The 23,352-nt window shown below is 30.7% G+C and overlaps 1 protein-coding gene and 1 long non-coding RNA gene across 5 annotated transcripts; both read right to left on the bottom strand.

The window, feature by feature from the left end:
* On the bottom strand, positions 1–5,889 carry LOC114371200. Of its 4 annotated transcripts, none has more exons than XM_028328639.1 (5): positions 5,342–5,889; positions 4,254–4,345; positions 2,202–4,055; positions 1,837–2,026; positions 1–792 (listed from the first exon to the last, which is right to left on the bottom strand). In XM_028328639.1, exons 1-5 carry the CDS (start codon positions 5,415–5,417, stop codon positions 179–181), a joined length of 2,826 nt encoding a protein of 941 aa, XP_028184440.1. In that variant the 5' UTR covers positions 5,418–5,889; the 3' UTR covers positions 1–178. The 4 variants fall into 4 exon arrangements, with proteins under 4 accessions (XP_028184440.1, XP_028184439.1, XP_028184443.1 ...); XM_028328638.1 differs by having other exon boundaries at positions 5,336–5,887; XM_028328642.1 differs by lacking the exon at positions 5,342–5,889 and adding an exon at positions 4,817–4,900.
* Positions 5,890–14,776: 8,887 nt separating this feature from the next.
* LOC114369545 lies at positions 14,777–16,460 on the bottom strand. Its single transcript, XR_003657657.1, has 2 exons — positions 16,148–16,460; positions 14,777–15,156 (listed from the first exon to the last, which is right to left on the bottom strand). It is a non-coding gene; the product is annotated as an uncharacterized LOC114369545 (long non-coding RNA).
* Positions 16,461–23,352: the final 6,892 nt, after the last annotated feature.

Here is a 23,352-nt window from a genome sequence, read left to right as displayed (position 1 = left end):
TAAGTTGCCGAAAGATTATGACCTCTTTATTCATCTTTTGATGAAATTAACATTGTCCTATTCGATTTACATCACTGGGAAACTATCTAATTTCACCAAAGAAAAAAGAAAAGAAAGAGAGAAAAAAACTGGAAAACTATCTTAATGAGCTAATAATATGATCACGGGTACAAAATTTCTAAGTACCGATTATCTCTGACACTAAATCATCTAACAACATTCTCTCAACTTCCCTGCCTACGACATCAATGTCATCTCTCAAGTCCAGCCACTCTGATTCCATAACCAGCACCTTCCCCAGAGCATCACCCTTCACTTTTCCTTCTCTCACTAACATCCTCAGAAGGCCATCTCGAAACCCGTTCTTGTTCAAATTAGAACCAATAACATTTGCGGTCACTGGACCCACCCATGGTAGTGCATGAGTGCATTGCTCATTGATCTTGACAATTCCCAAATTAATACGGTCAAAAAGCAATCTCCTTTGAGACCTTGAGCAAGTAGTCCAATCACCATACCTCTTTTCAAGCTCATCAAAAACAGAAAGACTCACAGGGCATTCTAGGGAATGCCAAAGTTCCAAAATTGTATCTGGCTGAGCTCCATCGATGCCAGATTCAGACAAGACATCAATAATGTAGGAACACTCCCAGCTATCTTCAGTCCTACGTAATCCTTTGTCTTCTAGCATTCCAGTAGATGCTTCCCCACCATCTTCATCACTTACTACCATGGGCCCCTCCACATATTCATCAGATTCCAACTTCAGCAACTGGAGTTGCATTCGAAGCCCTGTCATCAATAGAAGGTTCTTAGAACAAGGAAACGGGAAAAGGGCACGAGTTGATCAACCCTTAAAACATCATTTCAAAACAATGTGATTCAAAGTATGAACGAACCATCAAAATCATTTGAGCTGGTGATTTATCGTGTCTAACTATTCAATTCAAATCACAACAATTAAGATAATTTATGTAAGCATCATTTCATCAGTTAAGCTTCAATAAGATAATTTATGTAAGCAGTAAGCTTCAAAACAGTGTGATTCAAAGTATGAACATCAAAATCATTTGAGCTGGTGATTTACCGTGTCTAACTATTCAATTCAAATCACAACAATTATCACATATAACATGGTTAGTAAGAGCTTGTTAAGCATACTACGAGCTAAAAGGCATTAACATGGTGGCCAAGAGATTGATGAGGTAATTATGCAGCCCTAAGATCACATTACCACGGTTAGAATTACTAGTGTAGCAGAAGCTAAAAGGCATTCACACTGCATTTTTCCCAAAAATACAACCATGATAATTGTTAAAAATAATAAATTTGCCAAAGACCCAAAACTTTTATGGAAGATATCTATTGATCTCCAAATTCTACATTATGTATAGCCAAATGGATGAAAGGATGTTATGTCAAGTATAAGAGCAAGCTAAAGGAAAAACTCAAAAAAGAATTCAGCTACTGGTCCAATCCCACGTGGACTTGGAAACATAAATCTGCATGTATTACTACGGTTTTCTTCTCAAAAAGGGCCTTATAATATTGCACCTCCAAAGTTAACCGCTGTTGTTCACTGCCATGGAAATTATGATAAAAAAACCTGGCAATATGGACTGAGTAATAAAAGAACTATACACAACATTAACATGGCAGGATAATGAAAATAAATGTCTGGCTCAGATACCTAGTAGCTCAGCACACAATTTCTAATTGAAGGAAATAAAAGATTGAGTAACTAAAGGAAACAAAATATGGATCCAGACATAGGATGCAGATTAAGCAACATTGACATTGCAAAATAATCACAAAATAAATGCCTTGTTCAGTTACCTTGTAGGTCATTGTTCAAACTTTCAAAACAATCAGAACAAGATGACACATCATCTGTAAAAGAAGACTCCAGGACTGAGACAGGACTGGGCTGATCAGCATCTTTACAGCAAGAAGCTTCAAGTCCAGGAACACGAACGGGAGGTTCATTGAGGACTGAACTTCCACCAGATGACCCAGCTGATAGATCCTGAAACATTACAACATATCAAGTAAGAAAAAACACAATGAAGTAAATTGTTTAATGTGATATAAGATTAACATCAAGAACCAAATCATTGATCTAATGGATACTGTGAGTAAATTGTTTAGTAAAATTAAGGTGACTACAGCACTATACCAATAGAAAAAGTTAGAAACTTAACCTGGTGTATTGAATTGTCTAGGTCTGCACTACTGTTGTCTTTTGTCAAAAGGTGAGAAGATGATTCAGGAAGCACCTTAGTAGAAGGTTCAGACCCAACTTTACTTTCACTTGTCACATCATCATCAACCGCATCTCTTACAATCTCAGATAAAGATTCACTAGCTAGAACCTCAAGCTTGGGAGAATCTTTGAGACTGATTTTCAATTTATTGGGAATTGATGAATGCAAAGACCTAGACTTCTTGTGACCAGATCTTCTCCTCTCACATCTGTGAGCTTCCTTTGGCACCATAAATCGCTCATCAAGAAGTGCTTCAGTGCGCATGAATCTTCTAGGACTTCCAAAAGCAGCAGATGAAGAAGGAAGGGATTTTGACCTCGACAGACTACCAATGCATCCGTCCTTCCAACCATCCCTGCTGCTGATACCCAATGGTTCAACCCACTTAGAAGGTTGACTATTGGGAGTAAATTTATCATGGAAACCTTCCCCACTAGCCATGCTGTATGAATTAGCAGCCTTCAATACCTTGTCAGGGACGGCAAGCATTTCAGCCAGTGTGTTGCTCCTGCTGATGCCTTGCAGCTCTTGAGACTTATGTGTCATTTTCCACCTCTCTGATAATCTCTTCTTTGCCTCTCTACTGACAGAAGATTCACTAGATCGGGATGATCGCCTGCTACGGTTGTTTAAGTCAATCGAATTTCCCAAAGTTGCAGTTGTTTCCTCAGACTCCTCAGGAGATTCATTCCCAGAAACACTACATGAACTATCATCCCCAGCATATCCTCTAATTCTAGAGGTGGAAAGCTTCATGCCACCACTGTGAAGACTAATTTTCATTTGCCTAGTGACTTCCTTTGCAATTTCTCTAGATTCAAAAGAATCCTGCCTCCAAGACATGGCACTTTCAGGCAAATTTGTCGGTTGACACAGTTCAGTGTCATTTTCACGCCCTGACAGAAAATTGTGTGAAGAACAAGGTGATGACACAATTCTGGTACCATTCTGCACTTTTCCAAGATTAGGTTTCAAGAGGACAATCTGCGAGGTGACTGCCTTTTGCTCATATGTACCCTTAAATAGAAGCTTTGATGATTTTGGTGAAATATGCATCACATGTCTTTTGTCAAGATCACAAGGATAACCATCATGATGCTTCTCATGAGATGATCTATTGTAGTTCAACCGTGTTTTCTCCCCATCTGACATCAAATTGAAGTCATGATCATACTTCTCAATATCCATAGCTTCTACATGACCATAATGTGATTGGATAGGAGCAGCTTGAAGATCATTTAGATGCTTTTTAAACAAAGAATCTGGCCGCTTAAAGTATTTTAGCAGAAGATCCTTGTTAGAGTCCAAAACCTCGAGTGTGTCACAGAAATCCTTTGAAGACTGTAAATCTTGATGAGTTGCAAGTCGTTTGGCATCCATGAACTTCTGTTCAATGAATGAAATTTCAGCATCAGTGCTCATCAAGTCTGCACACCCCTGTGATGGATACCTAGGGCTCTCTACCTTTGGAATCTCCGAGACCTCAAATACATCCTTAAATTCTTGCTGATCCTTTGAGCATCCCCTAGAAGATTGACCACTATATAGCACTCCTTTGCTGCGTGTTTTTTCTAATTGTGCTGTCTTCTGTTGGTTTACAGACAAACCCTTATTATGCTGCTTATTGGTAGGCTGCTGGAACGGCAGCCCATCAAGCCCCATTAATTTGGCGATCACACCAGGTGATCTTCTTTTGGATTCAGCTCTCGGTGACATCTCTTCAGCTAATAACTTCTTAATCGGAGTTCCAAACAGCTGCTTCGTAGATCTCCACCCGAATTTAGATGAGAACTGCAAAATTCAGCAGACATGATCATAAATGTCAGTGTTTCTTTTTCCTTTGTTTACAAATAACCATGTATAGATAAGAATGAAAGGCAACCCCACCACCGAATCAAGAAAGTCTCTTCATTCATAAATGCTATATAACCTAGATCATGACCAATTGTAGAAAGAAAAAACATATAGAAAAAGGAAAAACTAACTTACTGAATCCTTGTCTGCAACCCCACCACTGGATGAACCAGAATCAGGAGACAACAGATTCAGAGGCTGTCGCTGTCTATGAACCTCTTTGTTCCCTGGAAACGAGTTGTAGGACAATATTAGCATCAAATTAAGGTTCAGGAGCAGATACAAGAAAACGATAATTAAATAATGCTGAGAAAAAAAAAATTGGGAATTACTAGTATCAAAATCAAGGCAATGAAGCAACCGGGAAATTGTTAAAGAAACATGAACTGCTTATCACAAACGAAAGAAACGATTGAAAGAATAGAATCCCATCATGCTCCAGTTGAACCAAGAAGCATATAAAAGCAGAAGCAAAAAAAGGGGAATAAAAAACTCATCTTTTTGAAAGCCATCAATGGGTAGACACCGTAATGTGTGATCACAAAACATCATTCATAACCGCATAAAATCATTATGAAAACGAACGAAATCATACCGACTACACCGCAGGAAAAATTACAACGCAGATTAAAATTTAAAAAAAAATTGAAAAAAGAAAGTAGCATAAATTCCGGTCCTATTAATCATTATTTTTTTACCATGCCGCAGACTCAACCGGTGAGAGAAAAGGACATAGTTGTTGTTTTTTAGCAGAGATTCCTCTAGTTTCAATCTGTTTAAAATTTATCTCTAGTGGACTAATAAGTTAAAACCACAGTCTCAGAATTCAGAAGACTGATCCTTACGGAAAAGTAGTAAAAAAATATTTAATTTTGACAACTCAAATTTAAATAATTAATAAATACAAAAACTGATTTCCCCCATCAGTAAAAGCCAAAAATCAAATAGATAAAAAAAAAGTTGAGACATAATAAAAAAATTACACAAACTAAGACTCAAATTAACAAAAACAAATTTTAAAAGAAAAAAGACCAAGACTCTTTTTTAGCCAAAAAAGTAAGAAATGTAGTAGAAGTTCAAGTTTCAAATCGTTGTAACTAACAAACTAGCAAAAAAAAAAAACTTGCAATTAATATTTGTGGATAAAAAAAAGCACAAGAATCGGAAATTCTCCCGGCAGCTTAAAAAAAAAACAAAAAAAGGAAAGAGAGAGTGACCTTGACCTTGAGGAAGAGGTAGTTGGGGTTGGTGGGTGGAGCAGGGTGCTGCCTTGGACTTGCTGTGGCGCGATTTGTCCATCAGGAATCATGAACAACGACGAAGGAATGCGGATCGAGGAGGCGACAAAGCAAAACCCTAAAATAGTCGGAAAAAAATAGAAGAAAAAGGGAATGCAGATCCCAGGAGTGAAAGAGATTATTGATGGAATAGAAAGTGAGAGTATGGGGGATGAATAAATAAAGAAAAAGAAAAAAAATAATAAATAGAGAGAGAAAGAAAGGGGTGAGAGCATTAATGGAGGCCCGTTACTGGAGTTGAATTGAAGGAGGGAACGGAAGGAAGTGAAGTGGGAGAGAGAGTGGGGGTGTAGGGTGTTTTTGTTTTTGAACATTCAAATAGCGAAATGCTGACACAGGATACACACCCTCTGCGCGGGCAAGTGGGGGTGGCGTGATGCGTGTGAGTCCACCTTACTCACACGTGTGACGGACATTGGATACCACGTCCATATACTACTACCACTGCTTCTTCTTTTCTTTCTTTTCTTCCATTGCTGCTTAATTTCAGGGATGTACAGTGGAAAAAAAATGCAGCCCTACTTTACGCGTAATTATTAATTAATTAATTAAGTATTGACGACATTCTACATGGCCCTCTAATTAACGTAAAAGCTTCTCAAAATACTTTCATAAAAGAAGAATATGCACAAACTTTTTTAAAATTATATATATTTAATTTCTCTATTTTAAAATATGTTTGTGAACTAAATTTTAAAATCAATGACGAAAATAACGAAAACAAAATTTTATGAATGAAATACGGAATTAGGTATTAAATTTTGTAATGAATAATTTCATTTAATACCTTTTTAACATAAATATTCATACGAAAGTTAAAACATTTATTAAACATATATTAGATTAATTAAGTCTCATTAATATATTATATTTAAAATATAATGATTTTTTAAAAATATTAATATAACTATTCATATTCATGGCATGGATGATTACTTTGGCTTTGTTATTATGTTATATAAATACGAAATATTCTTTAATTTTGCTGATAATTTATTTGTGTAATGAATAAACTAGTTGATTATTTTTAAAGAAGTCTTGTCTTTTGATCATGTTTTGTCTTTTAACCATGTTTTATCCATCTCATCAATACCTTATTTTTCTAACGGATATTAATTCAAACGAAAAGTAATACATTTAATAAGCATATTATATTTAATAACCATAATAAATGTAGTATTATACATAATAATTCTAATAATAAATACAATAATTAATGATGCAATTAATAAATATATTAATTAATACACAATTATTATTTTTATTTAAAATATGTTTTATATTTTTTTCAAATATATAATTAAATGATGATAATGGCATACAAAGGCGGGAACTTTTATTCAAAATTATAGAAAATGATAATTTTTTTTAAAAAAAAATACATAAATAGATAAATCATACTTTGAAATACAACTTTGAAAGAAGAAATCTTATTTTAAAACATGACTTTCATTTTTATAAAATAAGTTAATTTTCAAATAAAAATTGAAAAAAAATAAAACATAGGAAAGTCGTGATTTGAATCAAGAATTTATAAATAAAAACAATATGTTTAGTAACCCAACTTCAACAAAAATAAAATAAAAAATTATGTTACTAAACACGAGTTCTTTAATTTAAATTGTAAAAAACTATTCATATAACAATTCACGTTTTGAAACATGATCTTTTAATACGTAGTCCTATTTCAAAACATAACTTACCCATATTTATAAAAGATTAAAAAATATTTAATATTTCTTAAAAAAAATGTCAAAAGATATAAACATTTGTTGATTTATTTAATTTACCTTTAAACTATTGATAGACCATGACTGCACATTCTCTAATTTCAATTTCGTGTTTGAAGTATATTAATATAATTACATTTTCAAACTATTTTTTTTTGGCAAAAATAATGAAAATAAATTTTATGTATATTATATTTTTAACATATATATTCATATGAAAAGTCAAAGCATTTATATATATATATATATATATATATATATATATATATATATATATATATATGGTTTATTTATTAATGTATTTTTAAAATTATATATATTGTATTAATAAATACTATATAATTTGTGACACGAAACACTATATTTAATAATATATAATTAAGAGATCTATTTATTTGCATATTAATATACATTACATTAATAACATTATATAGCCTATTAAATTATTAATACTTTTTTTCTCAAATACTTTTTCTAACCATCATGTTATATGTACAAAAAGGCTATAAATAGCAAAACATAGTTGAAATTAAAAATTAGTTAAAAACTAAAAAGTTATTCTATTATATTATAATTATTTGATAAAATTATCTATTGAAATAACTGAAAAATGTAAAGTGATAAAAAAATTATGATTTATTTTTAAAAAATAAGAAGGAAAATGAATAAATATATTAAAGATAAAAGTAGAAGAAAATACAAAAAACTAAAAACTAACATTTTAAAAAATATTATGTAACATTTCTAAAAATATTAGAAATTATTAAGAAATTATTAAAATTAATTTTTTTATTAATTTGAAAAGTTAAACAAGTTTTTCACCTATTTAAAAAAAATTAAAAACTAACTGAAATATCCTTTGAAACATACCTAAAAACACATCATGTTATGTTTATTCGATTTCTTTTTCTTTTTTCTTTTGTTTAATCGATTTCGTTAATAAGGAGAGAATCATCTGTACCTAATGTATACATTACAGAAAAAAAGTTATACACGTTAAATATTTTTCCATTGATATAATATTTGTTTGTCGAAAATTAAATATATTAATATAAATATTATGGGTTTATATTAATAATATACGAATAAATATTTTATTAAAATATATTGTTAATATAATTTGCCTCATTATTGGTATAAATCATAATATTTTTTAATAATTTAATTTTCATTAGTTATTAGTATAGAACTTTTTATATAGTGTAAACTAATTAAAAATTATGAATTATAAATTTTTTGAAGAATAATATAAATTCAACTATAAGCTTCATATCCAACTCAATACAATATTATTACCAGAATAGAATAGCAGACACGTACGGGAATACTAAAAGTCTAAAAGTTTGCAATTTAACCTTTAAATTACTGTCTTAAATTACAATAAGATAATTTTTAATGTGTTTCCATTACTACTGTGTTACTAAAATATCCATTTTTTATCCGACATCATCCATTGTTTTAAGCATGCAGCATGCTCCCCTTTTATGAATAAATAAATAAACGAGATATGGAAGGTGGCTAGAATACAAGACGTAAGTAGCCAAAAGAATCTTTTATAATTTTGAATGCAAGCAGCTTCTTAAACACATCATAGCCATATATGGCCAAAACCCTATGTTTTGTTTTCTTGTGTTGTGATTTGTGAGTTGACGCGCTCATTTGTTTTGTTTTCTGGAGACAGACTGATTTGTTTTTTGTCACAAGAATTTGTGAAAACGCTAGGACAGTTTAACTCTGTAAAACATTTCATTTCAGACCCTAGAAATGAAGTTTTTATTTTTAGTTTAAATTATCTGCTCTCAGTATAACAAGTGTAACTAATAAAAAATGGTTGACAAATTAATTATACATATTAATTAATAAATTTGTGATCAGATCATAATACTGTATACAAATAACTTATATAGTCTGTGCATATAGTTTTTAATTTTTATAAAATAAAACTTGTTTTAAGTGTCACTGTGTGTGCAAGGAACTTCATCGTGGAATATCGTGTTGTTGACAAAACTACTGACTTCTTACGTGTAAGATTGTCGAATTTAAGGAAGTGTAACGAAAAAGCAGACTAAATATAAACTGATTGAAAGCGAGATTCATGTTTTAAAAAAATAATTCACAATTTTGACACTAAACTAACGAAAGAAATTGAGTCTAATTAACAAAAAAAAATAGTTTAAGTACAAGGGGAAGTATGAAAAGACCGAATTAAACGGTGCAATAAGAAACTTAATAATTAAAATTAAACAAGAGAGACATACAGAAGAAAGAGAACAAAGAAATTAGTAACAAATGTGTTGCAATTGATGAATAAGACGGAAACTTTGAATCTCACTAAACAAATCTTAAAGTACAAATTTGTAAGAAGAGTTTATTGTATAGTTATTCTAATAAAAAAAAACTAAGCAAATCTTAAAGTACTGGAAACCACCAGAAAAATCGTAAGAGGAATTTATTGTAAATATGCATTAAATTTGTAAAAGACATTAATTACATTGAATTTTAATAGAAGTTACAGGAAAGTTTAAGAGGATGACTGAATTCAAATGCATTTAGTTACCATTTTTAATGTAAGATTTCGTGTGTATTTTGAAGTTGCCAATCCTGTGGGCATAACCATAAAAGTGATAGTCATAGACTAAAACTTTAAATGCTTAGGCACCTAATTTGCTGTGTTATCTGTCCTGAATAACTATACATTCAAATTTAAAACTCAAAACCTTATGCTTAAATAACTTCTGTGGACGGCTCTTTTAAATCATGATAATTATTGCTAACCTATGTGACTTACCCTATATAGCCAGCATTTTAAATTACTCTAGTAATTAAGAACTATTAATTGTCAACACCAGTTCTTCTCAAGGCTTGATCGACAAAGATTATTTCAGCTACCGGCAAAATCTTTTCTATTATAAAGCAGTGATGGCCACGGATGTGATTTTTTTCTATTACTTTTCAAGTTATTTCTGTGTTTCTCATTTAAAATAATGTCGTATAATAATTATATTAATATTTAATTGTGATTTAAATATTATTTTTAAAAGGATAATTTGAAAAGAAACAGAAGTAAAGTTGGATGGTCACAGATTTTACCAACAACCAACAATATTGTTTTGACGTTTTTTTTTTTAACCAAAGTTGGCCGAATTATTAATAATGCTTGCCGAAGTTTTCTATCAATGGCGTTTGGCCAACTCATTAGTATTTTTTTATTTTCCACCAATCATTTTACATTGCACCCAACACTTGTCAATATGAAAGTCACAACGATTTACATTAAAAATAAAAAATAAAAACTACGGTAACAATAATTTTTATATAATTATTGGTCCGGCCGGAACAAGGCACATATATACAAATATACAGTGTTCCTTACTTACGTGTTTGACCTGAAATTGAAAAACGTGTATTGACATGAATGATAATATGGGTGTATAAGTAGGGTTTTTTTTAAAGCAAATATATATTATTATCGTGAGTACAAAATAAATTATAATAGCACTTGTTAAATTAAGTTGAACTAAATTACATGATTTTTTATCCGTACACTATTTATGTTTGAGTTTTAACTTAAGTACTTAACTGTATTTTTAGGATTCAGAATTTAAAATTATTTAATTAGAAATTATACACAAACCTTCCGCAACTTATATGATGACATATATAACGTTGTTTTGCTCCTCTTATTAACATAAACATATCTCCTGAGTCCTGACTTCTTATATTTTTTTTATCAGTTCTGGTCTGATTTCTTATATTGTTATATGAAGTGAGAGAGCCCAATATCTAATGTAAGAAAAAAAAAAAAAAGAGAGATGTCATATGTAATTATATATTAAAGTTGAAGATATTTGTATAATTTTTCCTAAAAGATGTAAACTGTAAGCAAACTCGAAAGTAGAAAATATATAAGCAGAGTACTAAATTCCTCAATTTTACTTAACTTTGTGTGGTATCAATACAAAATAAAGCATAATAGGACAAATCATTACAAACATGATCTTGCTTAGCTTGACCAAAAGGAAACTAACAGCAGACAATGCATCTCTACAAGGCCAATATATTGACACTAGGACAAACCATATAATTTAATCCTATATTAAAAAAAATCTACTTTTTACGTTAGCTAGCTCCACAATGGCATAATAGTATGGTCTTCCATGCAAAAGAAGTCATATGATAAACTCAAATGGAGACAAAGTGAAGTAATTTTAGTAGGGCCACAAACAAAAATCTAATTGAGGACTGCATAGTTTGATACTATTTTTCAGATGTATATATGCAAATTTAATATGCATAAAATATATGTAGGAAGGATATTAAGGATTCAGAATCGTTAAGAGTAAAACCAAAACATTTGAGTGATATGATGTTCAATTTAACCTCAAAATGAGAATCAGGAACCCCTTTTTATGTGTGTGTTTGTTTTTTAAAACAAGAAAGCTGTTTTAAGAAACAGAAATCACACTATACAGGGCGTTGTTTTACAAGGACCCTACTACCTATGATTACTTATTCTTACTTTTCATACTCACTTTGTAACAATTCTTTCTCACTAGATACAATTACTAAGTATTAATTAATTCGCACTAAATACCTTAGTAAAATAAACAGAAAAGGGACATAACCATTAAATTCTAAAATAATACAATTACTTTTATTTCCAATCAGTCAGTTTTATGTTGTTGGATATATTATTGCAAGTTAGTTATAACCATATGCAAGTGTCTCCATCATTTCGATTTTTTTTTTTTTTGTTAAACTTCATATATATAAAATCACCTATAGCTTTAGATGAAAATTATACATATACAACTATATTCTAACTTTTAATGTTGGAAGAGAAACAAACTAGCTACAAGCTAGGGAGCATACAGGCATATATAGTGATGATGAATATTTAAATTGAACGCACCAAAGTCAAAAAGGTAAAGAAAGAGCTCGGCAGCTGGTGCAGGCCTCTACATATACTTCTTTTTCTTTTACTTTTATCTTATCTTCGTTTGATTTCTCTCATGAGTTCACGTACCAAGAGGAAAAGCATTTAGCATTTCTCTCTCTCTCTCTCTCTCTCTCTCTCTCTCTCTCTCTCTCTCTCTCTCTCTCTCTCTATATATATATATATATATATATATATATATATATTGCATTATTGCATAATGACAGGACTATATAGCGCGGCCTTTTCTCCAATGCAATTTTTTGACTTATTAAACGGGTTGGAATCATTGCACAAATATTACAAGGACAAGTTAAAACGTGGTGGTTAACAAATTTTGGGGCCAAACTAGGGTTTGCCCGAATGACTTGAGAGACCATATAATTTAGCATGTGTAGTGTGCGATAGCTCTGCCTTGCTTCCTTTTTTATGGTTGGGGCATCTTTGGTTTCAGTGTCCTCTCGATGGATCCAAAGGAAAAGACACCATAACAATAAAGATAATTTTGTCCCCAACGCCTTGAGATTAAAGTTGCCCAAAGCATTCTATGGAATCACAATGATATTTGACCTTCTATGTGTTCTTCTTCTTTAATCAAATGGCTCTTCTTATGGAAGCGTGTGAAAGCAAAGAAGCCTTCAGCACCCACCAACCATCAAATCATGAATCATAAATTATCTATAAAGAGTATATGGACGCTTGTTATGATGAAAACTCAAAAGAAAACAAATTTAAAAAAAAATCTAATTTAATTAATTGAATAAAATATATGAGTGTTGGATTTAAATTTTTTGGTACAGATAAAAAACTTTTAAACATCCAAAATGTTATTTAACATTTATTAATAGATAAATAAAAGTGTCTAGAAAAAGAGAGAAATAAAAGAAAAAATAATATAAATATAATATGATATGATAGAAAAATAGACAGAGAGAATATAAAAGTGTTGATGAAATATTTTAAAAAAATAGTGTCTAAAAAATATTATTCTTATTAAAATTCTTAAATTGTTTCTTTTTTTTATCATATTATATATGTCTATATTTCTTTCTTTTATCTATTTTCCCTCTCTTAGGATATTTTTTATTTATATTACACAGTTTTTCTGTCTGTATTAGATATTTTAAAATGATATTTGACAGATTTTGGAATAAGTAAACCAATCAATATTGGCTGACTCTGATAGTTGTTGGCTCAAATCCAAACCGGTTGATCCATCTGACATAGTGTTATTCACAAGCAAATTTAGACAGAAGATGAAGGACTGGAGAAAATCACAGCGTGATTGGCTACTGGATCTAAGGGATTAAGATGCATGCATGATCGATGGATGAAATATTTTTCAATTGAAATGGTTTAAAAAGAAATTAAACGAATAAAAACCCTAAAGCGATTTTCCTAAATGTGATGTAGGCCCAAACAGTTATGACTTTTGAATATGGGGTAAGAAACTTTTTGACGAGTATTATACAATCATAATTCGGAAAGTAAGGCAATACACTTGGCTATTACCCATGGCGACACCAAATCACCAATATTAGAAACTTTAAAGTTTATTCATTAACCTTGTGAAGTTGTGATCATTTTATCCCTAAACGGATTTAGTCTCGTATTGGAAAAAAAATACGGGGATGTAAAAGTTTTAAAATTGAAAACTAAAACTTCAAATATGGGTGTCTTGAATCTATGTCACATCTTGATTTGTACGAAAACCACTTAGAGTTCAGTTAAACATCTTAATCACTTCCAGAAAACACATTACCTAAGCGGCCCATAAAATAGGGTTGCCTAAAACACTTTGAAATCATGTTTAGTGCTACGCATATATATATGTCAAACCCATAAAATGTAAAATGTAAATGAGAGTCGATAATTAGAACAATCCTCCAATAAGCTGCACTTCCTTATTCTTCCTTCTATGGTGTGAGTGTGTTAGGTTAATTAGGTACCTCTTTCATAGGCAACTTTATCGATTTTGATTATGCGTAATTTTGCCATTCTTTTGTAGAACATCACCGACTGTTCGTACTGCCGCTCATAACTTTGATAAGTACTTCTAAAGAACATAAGGGTTTGTGTGCCAGGATTGATTCAAGACGTAGTACATAATTTTCAAAATATAAGTGATGATCGACTAAGTGAGAATATATAGAATTACAACGAGTCAAAATATCTTTTATTATGAAATATCATTTAAATTTTATGCTATTTTATTAATCAATGATGAAGTGGTTCAAGATTGTTAGGTTACGATACCTAAATTAATTAATTTTGGTTATGATTTGGATTGAGTTATTACAATCTGAGTTAATAAGTTATTTGAATTTTACATATATAAATAAATGTTTGGTAACTCTCGATTAATGAGTTTGGTGTGTAGTTCCTAGGTTTATTTTTATCATTATTTCCTAGTCTTTAGTTGTTTTCACGTCGATATTCAAGTTCTATTTATATTAATTATGGATGACAAACAAAACAAATGGATATTATTTAGGTTTTGAATTAATTATGATTATTGAAATTATAAAATATTGTGAACAAGAACAAGTATGACTTATGAGTTTTTTTTTATCATGTCAGTTATTAATTTTTAATTTTTTTTAATGAGGAGAATCAAATCCGTCATCTCTCATTTTTTTTTCTTTAATACTAGAACAATCTTGTAATATAACTTATGAATTATGATGCCAGTGCCGCCACAATGATAAACCATTATATATACTAGCTTTACATTTAAAACTCAGATATGATTTTCAATAAGCAAAATTTATTACACCCCATGTACAATTATAAGAAAAACTCACAACCCTGACTAGTTCGAATTAATACATGTAATAAAATCACAAAAATGTACAACTAGCAAGATTATTCTGCATGGGCCAAGTGGTGGGTGTTGTGATGTATGTCCCATGCAATATCGCTACCCGTTTCGACACTGGTTACTGAGAGAAGAGGGTCAATTTGAGTGTGTTTTTCTATGTTGCACTTGTGTTGGTTGTCGGGTTGTCCCGCAAAGAGAGGGGGGGGTGCAGCTAGGTAGTGGTTGTTATCTGGTGTCTTTGTTAGAGAAATGGCTAAATTAAGGAGGAGATTATTAGTGATCATTTTAATTCACATTGTTTTAAATGGGGAAATTTATTATGAAGTGATTTTGGATTGATTTCAAGTGGATATATATATATATATATATATATATATACTTATAGCAAATAATCAAAAGTGTTGCTTTCTTAGATCTCCAAAACAGATGGAGTTATAGGTGATGATGGTCGATCCATCTCTTCCAAAATGGTACTATTTCTACTCTACTTAATTTGGCACTTGTCATAATTAGCATTTAAATTTGCAAGTTATCAGTAGTTGTTTTCTATATATATGAAGAAAGTGTTTTGCTCTTAATTGGAGTTTTGGATGTTGGGAAATTTGTTATTCATTGTACACACTCTACATGCCTATTTCTAGGAGTGAAAAAGGGTATTGTTGAGTTATATACTATAAAGGATGTGTTCTCATATCTCATACCTACTATATGATTAATGTAATCTTATAAGGTTTTAGATATTTTTATCTTACAAGTTAATTTTATAAAATTAAATTAGACTTTATAAGATTAAATTAGACTCTAAACCTAAATTCTAATACCATAATAAGAATCAAAGATTTAAAAAAATCATTATCTGAATTGGTGACGAATTATAATAACATTCTCCTTTATATACAACTCACCCAATATATTTTATTCAATTAACAATAATAACTAACTTCAACAAAAATAACTAACGTCTACTTAATGTATAACAGGAAATAACTATCAACTGAATTATATCTAACAATTTCCGTGGTTCACCCGGGGGGGCGGGGCAAATATAATTTCTGAAACATTAAGCTGTTTAGTTTATTATTATTATTTTTCATGGTTTTACCGTTAGTCAAATTGAAATGTAAATAATTTCTGAGGAGAAAAATTACGTGAACTCAATATATTCAAGATTCAAATATCAATTAGACAATTACTCTGATAAAAATGTATAAAAGAATATCTTAGAAATTGAAAATTTTGTTTACCTGGTTCAAATGTCACGCTTGGTATTGAAAAAGGGAAAAGGGGTGTGACGATCTTGTGCCATCCTACGAGGGGACAAAAGCTCAATATTTGATTGCTCAAAGGGAAAAAAAGACCAAAAATTGCAAAAGCTAGGTTTGATTTTTTATTTCCTCCGCTAAGCTTCCATTCCTTTTTTCCATTTGGTAAAACTCAATGAATTTGATTATATTTAGACGGATAAGACCAAAGGCTTCAAAGAAATCAAGATGGGAGCGTTTAAATGTGATTACAAACTAAAAACAATGGCTCCTAGACAGGATGAAGTGACTAAGATTCATCCTACTCTTGCAAATTTAGTAGGCCAGTAGCAGGTCAAATCAAATAGGAGGAGATGAATGATGGTACACAATATACGTTTGTTTATTTTATTTATTAATGACATTTAGAGGAAGGAAATTTTTTTACATTTTGTATTTTAATATTTGCGTCCACTAAAATTTGAAACAAATAAGTAAATAATGGTTGAGTAAACACAAATCAACCACCTATTGAATGTTACGGTTCAACTTATCATTATTGAATGGTAGTGTTCCTCCGACATGAATCCAAGAAGATTATTCTGCAAGCTTGATGCATTAGATATATTATTGTACAGTGTGTTATTATTGAATGTTATTGTTCCCCCGTGACAAATCACTAGATGCTACGGCTCATGTGTTACAAATCCAACAAGGCTATTGTTCCCGATTAGGCATAACGTGAGGTGTATATATAGAATGGTTTGCTTATGTAAGTGTGTCACGCCTAAGCATTTGTAATCGTGCTTGAACCCCATGAAAAGCTTACAGAAATTCACAGTTCGGAAAATGATTTTTTCAGTTTTCAGACACCAATTTTATCCCTAGTTAGATCGATTGAAGATTTGAAAGTTATACCATTGGAGTCATCTACATGAATTCTACGGAATTGAACTGTTGTTCAAACCATAATCGGCCAAAAATGACCCCTTGAAAAGCTTAAATGACTTCATTAAGTTAAAAAAAATGATTTTTTTCCAATTTTCGAATACGGTTTTGAAGCCTTCTTAGACCAATTCAAGACCTCAAAATTATACCATTGGATTTATCTGCACGAATACTATAACAATAAATGAATATTCAAACCAAAAAACCTCAAACACGAGCAAAATCACACACAAAGTAACCCCACGAAAACCTTAAACCCTTAAACTTAAAATAAATTCACTGCCTCATTTCATTTTTAAAGAACCAAAATCAATGTTTTAAAAATGCAAACCAAAACAAAATTGGGAAAAGATTTGGGGCAAATTAATAATTTTTTTTATTTATTAAAAAAAACGAAAAAACAGAAGAAAAAGAAAACCAAAATCCAAAAACCCCATTGAGATTTCCCAAAAGGTTTGGGTGATAGAAATGTATTTAATTTTTCAAATGGTGGTATTTGGGTAAAAAAAATGGCAAAACAATCGAGTGGCACACAATTACAAATTATCAGAAAATCAAGCATATGATAATAGGACTACTTCTAAAACCTTGATTCCATGGAAGTTATCATCAATTCTGCCACTCTTTCATTTACAAATTATCAGGCAAGCAGGCATATGATTAAACTAAAAAGCTCTTAATTCCATGGAAGTTGTCATTAGTTCATCATTGTTATCGAACTACCAGTTTACCATACAACACAAATATAAAGCATACAAACATTATTACTATTATATATTGTTGAGCAAATTACATTCACTTCCACCTCCTTAAGTGTAAGACTTATTACTTTCGCACCTATTTATTCATGGATCCCTACCCAGACACCCCTTAAGTTTTCAATTTCATTACACAGGCACCCCTCACAGTCAATTCCATTAATTTTACGACAACAACATGTGTCATGCACATGTGATTTAATGAAATTTTTGTTTCAAAATACCCTTATCTTCTTCATAGACATTTGCTTTAATTTCAACAATAGTTACAAGAACACAAGGAACAATTAAATCGGTTTCAGAAATTTCATAAAACTACAAAAGAAAGCTCTTTCAAGAACACTTCAACACTACTAAACAAGCATAAAAAACATAACTTTCAACACTAACAATCCTTAGCAGTTTCTCTCTAGGGTAGTAACATAAAACAATATTCAACAGAACCTCATCAAAACAAAACAAAATAACTATCTTATAAATTATCAGCATCAGAATCATTACAAAATCAGTAAAAAGAGGAGAGTTTGAGAATCAAATTTAACAAAATATAAATAAATTTCAGATCCGTCTCAGAACACACACTTGCCGCTGTCACCACTTCGGCACCGCCACGCCGTAACCGCACAAGGCACCTCCTCGCCTCTTCAAAGGGAATTTTTCGGGTCAAATCTTCGCTAATCGTTAGTCAACTTCATCTTCTTGCGTTATGCGTTAGCGTTGAAGGCTGCACTTGAAGCAGCGGACGACAACGCAGATGTTGTTTGCGTCGATAGAGATGATTGCGCGGCGTGCCGATGGTGCGTTGGTGATTTGATTGGTGACGATGGTGATGCGGTTGTGAGGTTGGCGGCGCCGATCGGGTGCCGCGCCGGTGGTTAGGGGTGGTTCAGGGTGGTGGTGCTGGTGTTTGAGTTGGGATGGGATGGTTTAGCGGCAAAGAGAAAGACAAAGGAGGTGGACGTCCAGGGTTCCCGTGGAGAAGTTTTTTTTTTTTTTTAAATAGTCATTCGTATCTATAAATAAATTGGTTCTCAAAGAGATCTAAATTTAAATTTTTGTCTCCAAAGTGAAAAAATATTATTTATCCATTAACAAAAGAGTTAACATGACACATTCAAGAATTAATTTGTAAGTATTATACACAATAACGAAATGATTATTTAATCAAAATATAATTTAATTTTAATTTTTCTTTGTTTAGATCGTAACAAACATAACATTCCAATAAACACTCAAGCATAAATTAGAACAAACATAATAGAAATTTAGAGCAACATATTATTTTTATTAATCAATATTATGTTTGTTATAATTTATGTTTGTTTTCTTATTTTTAAGTATTTATTGTAATGTTATGCTTGTACAGATAAAAAAAGAGAAAAATGAAAATTAAATTATATTTTGGATAAATAGTCATTTTTATCTCTGAAGGTGTAGAATGCTCAACAAATTTATCCTTAGATGTACATCGGACGAAAGTTAATAGATAAATAAATTTGTCGTACATTTTTTTACTTTTTGAGACTAAAATTTGAATTTTAATCTTTTGAACATGATTTTATCAACATAAGAGACAAAAATGATTATTTATCTTTTTTTTTCATCTTTACCTAACTTTACTATCAGCACAACACCCGTTTTTTTTATAAAGAAACACACCCCTTTTAAGAAGGGTTATTTAAGCCCTTCACTAAAAATAGTTAACACCGCTAGGGGTGCAAAAAAATGCATTTTAACGAAGGAAATGCAAATGTAATAAATCTTAGACTCAGGAGAAGCCATTTCGCCTTTTAGGGGTAAATAAATTATTTAAACAGACTAAATACACCAACAATTAAATAGACTAAACACACCACCAATGATTTTGCAAACAATAAGTACTGTGTGTAATAACATTTAAAATAGAAGATGGCACAAAAAGAATCTATCCTTGCTACCTAAGCAAAATTCACCAGGTACACTCATTCATATGACACCAAATTAGGTCCTTGTTCTCGCAGTCTTACATCCATTACTCCCAAATAATGCAGAACATGCACTATAAATTTTATTCATACTTACATATTCATTTGGAAATTTTAAGAAAGTTGCTTTGTAAGTATAGACTATAGCTAGCCGGCAAAAATCCTTAACTGGTGCCCTTTTACAAACTAATTCCTTAAATGGGGTTCTTCTAAAACTTTTTCCCAGCAGGTGCCCTTTTGGTACGTGAACGCCATGCATGACGCCACCACCACTAGCGCTTCCGCGAAGGAGCTGTCACGTGGAGAGGGACGCGCTAGTAGCAGCAGCGGCTTGGTTTTCTACTTACGTGGAGTGGGACGCGCAAGGTCCACTGGCGCGTTGTGCATAGAGGCCAGAAACGCCAGTCAAACTGGCGTTTTACGTTTGCAGCAAGCACAGTAGCTTTGGCAGAGCAGGAGCAGAGCAGGAGCAGCTTTTGCAGGAGCAGGGAGGAAGCGCAAATGGTGTTGGCGTTTTAGGGGTTTGGAAGCGCAAATGATGTTGGCGTTTTAGGGTAGAAAATGGCGCAAATGGGGTTGGCGTTTTAGGGTCTTTAAATACAGCCCTCCTTCACCATTTTTTTCAGCTGTTTTGGCTGCTGCAGTTGCTTTCCTTGTTGCTTTCGTGGGTTTGATAATTTCTGGGATATCAATTTTTTTTGTAAGTTATTTTGTTAGGTGGTTTTGGAAGATCACATATTTTTTGTAAGTTATTTTGTTAGGTGGTTTTCGAAATTTATGTAGTATCACACATTTTTTGTAAGTTATTTTGTTAGGTTGGAATAAAGATTTATCTTGAAGTATTTTTTATAAAAAAATAAATTAGTTTGTTATATTTAATAAGCTTGTTAGTGTGTGTTTAAATGTCTAAAATAAAAGAAAAATTATGTAATAATGTTTATTTGAAGAAAATTTTATCAGTGAAAATAAAATATTTTGAATATGAATTTTGTAGTATTTTTTTAATTAGATTAGGTTGGTGTTAATGATTTATTAGTGTGTTAATAATTGATGAACGTTTCAACTTTCATTTAAAAAAATTTGTAGATCATATTTATTTGAAGAAATTATTTTGAGTACGAAATTTATTTTAATATGAAGTTGTAGTATTTTTTTAATTAGATTAGGTTCATTTTTTTGTGTGTTAAAAATTGTTAAGCGTTGAAGTTGAAAGTGTTAATTGATGATGTATTGTTGTTTCATGTATCATATTTAATTTAATATATTTGTAGTAATTTTGTAATTACCTATTTTCATTTTGAAGTTATTATTGTTAAGATTAATTATTTTTACTACTAAAACGCCAGTTTGACTGGCGTTTCTGGCCTCCATGCACAACGCGCTAGTGGACCTTGTGCGTCCCACTCCACGTAAGCAGAAGGCCAAGCCGCTGCTGCTACTAGCGCGTCCCTCTCCACGTGGCAGCTCCTTCGCGGAAGCGCCAGTGGTGATGGCGCCATGCATGACGTTCACGTACCAAAAGACCACCTGCTGGAGAAAAAGTTTAAGAAGAACCCCATTTTGGAAATTAGTTTGTTCCATGACAAAGTAACATACTGAAATCTGAAAAGATTCTGAAGAGAATTGAAAATGACAATGCTTCAAGTAGAAGCACAAATATAACATTATACTACAGAAGCAACAAAGCCAAAAAGAAAGGTAAAATGCTTGAAAACAGAAAAATAACAGCTGATGACTTCTTATAAAATTGCTCATTAACTTGCGTAAGACCCTAAGACTTGTCAACCTCTAATGATTTATAAGATAAGCATAGCATAGTCCAAGACATAGCCAAATTTAATCACCCGAGACAAGTAATGCTATCATATGATACCTGCCTGCTTGCCACCTTAGACCGTACTTTAATTGACTTGAACTGAAGACCATACTCTATGAAGTTTACATAATAAAAGAAGATAGACCGTACTTTTTCTAAATTTTTAATTTTTAATTAAGGAATTTGTTATAACACACTTATTTATTAATGTTTTATGAAAAGTAAGCTATTTTTTTTACAAAATATTAACAAGTTATAATTATAATTATCTTAAATATACTCAAAGTGTATCTTATTAGCATACTCCTTCTATAAAATAAGTGGATATATATATTAACAAATGCATATAGTTTTTGTCAATATATACCTACTTTTTTTCTTAAAAGTAGTGAGTTAACAAGGGTTCGTTTATTTAAATTTATTTGTTAAAAGTATTTTTTTAATAAAATAAGTATATTTTTTTATTTTTTATTTAATTTTGTAAGTGTTTGTTTAAATTGTTTTTGTTAAATTAAGTTGCTTATTAAAAATCACTTTATAAAAACATTTTTTTAGAAACACTTTTAATTTTAATTAAACGGGTAAGTTAGTAAAGTATATCTATAAATTTCTTCAAATATATCTAAGGAATAACTTTTGAACTTACTCCTTCTAAGTAAATGTGAGTTAATATTTGTTTTAAAAAACTAATAACACTCCATGTTAGCTATTGGTTCTTTTTCGAGTGCTTAGAGTTAGTACATATAATAGCTCTCAAATTTTTTACAAGTTAGTTTTTTATATTAGGTTGTTTCTTAAAAAAATATTATTAAGTAATCATTTTCAAATTAGTTTTATATTATTTAAGTATTACTTATCATTTTATATTTTAATAAAATATTATTACTACTTTAAAAGTTATAAATAATTAGAGTTTATAATCAAATGATTTTATCAACATCAATGAGTCAAACTCTACAAAAACTATATATAAGATTGATAACTTAAATTTTGTAATACATAAAAAAAAAAGCTTATCTTTTTATCAATATTTTTCTATAATAGGTTCTACTGTGTTGCCTTCAATCCTAGTGGACAAATACAAACATACTTTATATGTAAATCCTAGGAAAGCAAATTAGATATCAAGTTACACTAAAGGTTTATCATAATTTGTTTTTTAAGTTGTACCCTTTGTTACAACAAATATTTTTCTTCTTCATTTTTTCAAATTTTTGAAAGTAAATTATTTTTCAATGGTTGTTGGCTACTATTGTCCTAAAAGATAATTTAATGAGCTACAAAATTTATTCAAATTGACTTGGTTTTTGGAATATGATTAATAAGAATTTTTGTAAGAAAGATATAATTAACATAAATACTAATTTTTATTATAAATTTAATTCATTAATTTTTTGGTGTAATATGAAATTGTTTATTATCATTTGTAATTTAGGGACTTTAAAAATAAGTTTAATATCTTCTATGTAAATATGTTCTTTGTTATATGTTTTTAAATTATTTTAGAAAATATATAAATATTTTGTATGAAATATTAATCTTATATATTTTATTGTTTTTGGCCCCAATCATTAAATCCTGAGTCCACCCTTAATTATACTCCATAATGTCCAATATTAAACTTCTAGATGGACATTTGTTGGCAACTTCATCATAATACTATTGGGGTGTCTTTCTATCCTAACACATTTTGTACATAAAGAAAATAATTCAAAGTAATTT

The sequence above is a fragment of the Glycine soja genome, chromosome 10 (assembly GCF_004193775.1).
Source record: "Glycine soja cultivar W05 chromosome 10, ASM419377v2, whole genome shotgun sequence".
NCBI classification, from domain to species: Eukaryota; Viridiplantae; Streptophyta; class Magnoliopsida; order Fabales; family Fabaceae; genus Glycine; species Glycine soja.
Note: the sequence above shows the minus strand (reverse complement) of the source record. Positions and strands in the feature narration are given on the sequence as shown.